Genomic DNA, 4,127 nt, shown 5'->3' with positions numbered 1-4,127 from the left:
CTCTCCCTGTGAATCTCAAAATACAGCACTAAATGCCAACCACTGTTTCACTTTTAAATTTTGCTTTCAGTACACTTGAAATATTTACATAATATAGCTGGTTTTAATATGCCTGAGCTAAAAAAGCCTTCTGCACTGCAAAGTTATTTTTGACTTTAATCGTCCTTTTTCCTGAACTTCATTCAGCTGGGACCTCCCCTTTTAAAAGAGCCTGGGAAAACAGATCCCTGGAATTATTTGTTGTTTTTACTGAGGTCTGCTTCACAATTCCCACCACGCTGCCAGTCAGTGGATAGTGCAAATTTTCGGCCAGCCACATACACAGAAAAAAGGAAGAATCCTAGGCAAATGTTACGCTGGGTATAGAGTTTTAAGAGACCAGACCCAACTGATACTCCTGTACATAGGTAAGAACTTCTACATTACATTTTTGGTGGGCTTACTGTATTGGTAGTAAAATGTATAATTGATAAAAATCAAAATTTGCACGTTTGTTCTTCATTAAAAATTGTGATGTTTATTCAGACACATATTCTTAATTTCTACATCAGTTAACACAATTTTATAATATGATAAAATGTTAATGTTATAATTAGATGCCATTGCTGGGAAATCCACTGACCCCTTTTTAAGGTGTAATGCTATATATAAAATGTTCCAGCACTATGACTTTAAACAGTGAACCACCAAAAGAAGAGGTCTGAAACATTCTGGATGGTTTAATGCAATGTGTAAAGCATCACATTAAAAGAAAAAGAACATATTTTCAGCAGATAATAAGTTTACTGTTTAATTGTGTTTACTTGGAGAAAGGACACTATACAAGATAGATAGATAGATAGATAGATAGATAGATAGATAGATAGATAGATAGATAGATAGATAGATAGATAGATAGATAGATAGATAGATAGATTTAGATTAGATTTTAAATGCATCTTTGTTAACAATCATATTACAATAACAGTCATATTAACAGACAACAGTCCATATTATATATAAAATATTTACAGCTTACAGGATTTTCAAGTCTTATTTTAACACTGGACATTTATTTTAGATAGATAGATAGATAGATAGATAGATAGATAGATAGATAGATAGATAGATAGATAGATAGATAGATAGATAGATAGATAGATAGGAAAGGCACTATAAGATAGATAGATAGATAGATAGATAGATAGATAGATAGATAGATAGATAGATAGATAGATAGATAGATAGATAGATAGATAGATAGATAGATTTAGATTAGATTTTAAATGCACCTTTGTTAACAATCATATTACAATAACAGTCATATTAACAGACAACAGTCCATATTATATATAAAATATTTACAGCTTACAGGATTTTCTAGTCTTATTTTAGATAGATAGATAGATAGATAGATAGATAGATAGATAGATAGATAGATAGATAGATAGATAGATAGATAGATAGATAGATAGATAGATAGATAGAGTGAGTTTGGGTTTAGTCAGTTAATTAATAATTTCACTAGTAACAGCCCACCAGTTTCTGCCATACCTTTTGCTTGATGAGCTGATTTGCCGGTAATGGAGCCATTACTCAAGCCTGCTAGTACAAAAGGTGTTTCATGGAAGATACCATCTAGTATTTCACAGTCTAAATTCTTCTCTTGCTGCAGGTCTCAGGGATGACAGATTGGTCTTTCTTGGAGCGTGTGCTCGGGCAGGTCAATGAGCACTCGACTGGTGTTGGGAAAGTCTGGTTGACAGTGCTCTTCATATTCCGGGTGATGGTACTGTGCTCAGCTGCAGAGACAGCCTGGGATGATGAGCAGTCTGAATTTCTCTGCAACACGCTACAACCTGGTTGCCAACTTGTGTGCTATGATCTTAGCTTCCCCATCTCCCATTACCGGTACTTTGTGCTGCAGATCATTTTTGTCTCCACACCCACACTCATCTATCTTGGGCACCTTGCAGTACGGGCAAGCCGAAAGAAGAAAGAGCAGCAAGAGAATGGCGTGGAAGGAAATGAGGAGGCAGTGGGATATGGAGAGTCAAAAAGGGATATGCAGGAACATGAATTTCAGAATGTTCCCAAACTGAAAGGAGCTTTAATGATCACCTACACTATAAGTATTGTCTGCAAAGTAATCTTGGAAGCTGGCTTCATGCTGGGGATGTGGTTCCTGTATGGTTTCTTTATTCAGCCTCGCTATGAGTGCCAAGGATTTCCGTGCCCTTACAAAGTGGACTGCTTTGTTTCTCGACCAACTGAGAAAACCATTTTCACCATCTACATGCAAGTACTTGCACTGATCTCTCTTGTGCTTAATGTCATAGAGCTCTTTCATTTACTTGGCAAGACAATGGTAAGGAGAGCGATTAAATACTATGAAAATCAGAGTGCCCTTCAGGTTTACAAGAGACCAGTAGTTTATGAGCCCACTCTGAATTATATGGAGAATGCCCAGCTCTGCTTACCAATGGCTAGTGCCAGTAACCATAGCCATTTTAGTGATCCAAATATTAATTTCAAACCACAAGAAAGTGGTACGGATTCAGAAAGAAACGACAGACAACAGAGGAATATTGAGTCCAAATCTGACCAGCTCCCAGGATATCCAGGGTATCTAGAAGAGCACAATGAAAAAGAAATGGCATCGGGGAGACTAACAGATAGCTCTGAAGGACAGAGAAGGCACTATGTATGAAAGTCCAGTGACAGTGAAAAATCAAATAAGTCTAAAATAGGGAAACATAAAGAGTATTTCCTTCAGAAGTAAGGAAATCATCAGGCAAGGGCTTGAAATGAGACAAGGAACGTGGATTACAAGTGACATCTACCTGGTGATCGCAGTCTGTATGCCCTCCACTGCCACAGAGGCACAGGGATGAGACCAGTCAAGGCAAGTGGGAAACTCTTCAATACAGTAAAGCACCAAGAGTCATGGCAGTGGACACCGCAATCTGCTTTCATGTCGAAGCAAAATTTTAAACATTTCTAAAGGACTGTGAAATACTACTGTGATATTTATTGTTAAAATAAATCTAAACTATTCTACAAGGTAGGGCCAACACATGGAACAAATAAAAACAGTGAAAGGAGGATCTAGTAATTTCAAAACAAGATATGGAACTGTATCAGGAACCTGGAAATGTTTACCACAAACTAAGTATTTTTTATTAAACTGATTTTTTAAACATGGCACTGTATATCAATGCAGTTGAACAGACAGTGTTGGTACTAAGGAAAATCCAAATATGCTGCACTAAGGTTTTATAATGTAGCTGCCTTATTGTTTTTATTGATTTGATCAGTTTAACATTAAGGTTTTACAGATCATCAATAAACAAAGCACAGTTAATTAAATGGTAAAGGGGTGGAGTTATTTAAGGTGAATTACAAATATGTCAATAAATCGGTTGTAAATTTTCCAGGAGACAAATAATATAATGAGGAAAGATACATTTCTTTTTTTACTATTTAAATCTGTGGTTTAAATGAGGATGGGATGGAGATATGGTAATAACTGCTTCTTAAGAGACGTTTGTTGGTCTGGTCATTGCCTGTATGGAGACTAAACATCCAGCCTCCCTGTGTCTTTTTGGCTTTTCTCCAGTTTTTCAGTTAACTTCCATGTTTTAGAAACTTGCGTCTTAGATTAATTGGTGTGATTCTGAGCAAGAGTGATCTGTGATGAACTGGCTTCCTTTTAGGGTGGGATCCTTGCCAAACCTGCTATGACCCTGTAATGGGATTATCTGGTTCAGATGGATTAGTGGATGGATGATTTAAACAAATTTAGAACAATATCTAGAGAGTTACTGTTATGTTGTTATACAGTAGTAGGTTTATACATAGTAAAGCCGGAAAAGTTTGAAGTTCATTTATAGAGACTAGAGGGATTTGCATTTAGAATAAATCAATTAGAAGTAACATATATTATAGTACTATTATCATTCTTTATTTAGCAGACACTTTGTTCAAGACCACTAACAAAAATATCTCTAAACATACAATATAAAAGTGATTAGAAAATAGAAAGATTCCAAGCAATAGAGAACAAAGGCTAAAGCAGAGAACAAGATGTGCTGAAGTACAGTTAGTTAGTCACGAGGTTAGATGAAAACTAGCATGACAGTTGATTC

General features: G+C 36.0%; 1 protein-coding gene across 1 annotated transcript; it reads left to right on the top strand.

The window, feature by feature from the left end:
* Positions 1 to 238: 238 nt before the first annotated feature.
* Positions 239 to 3,890, top strand: gja4 (gap junction protein alpha 4). The gene is made up of 2 exons (XM_028819478.2): positions 239 to 407; positions 1,655 to 3,890. The coding sequence occupies exon 2, from the start codon at positions 1,664 to 1,666 to the stop codon at positions 2,687 to 2,689; it is 1,026 nt and encodes a 341-aa protein (XP_028675311.1). The 5' UTR covers positions 239 to 407; positions 1,655 to 1,663; the 3' UTR covers positions 2,690 to 3,890.
* The last annotated feature ends 237 nt before the right edge of the window (positions 3,891 to 4,127 follow it).

The sequence above is a fragment of the Erpetoichthys calabaricus genome, chromosome 14, assembly GCF_900747795.2.
Source record: "Erpetoichthys calabaricus chromosome 14, fErpCal1.3, whole genome shotgun sequence".
Taxonomy (NCBI): Eukaryota; Metazoa; Chordata; class Cladistia; order Polypteriformes; family Polypteridae; genus Erpetoichthys; species Erpetoichthys calabaricus.
The sequence above is the reverse complement of the archived record's forward strand: the minus strand, read 5'-3'. Positions and strand labels throughout refer to the sequence as shown.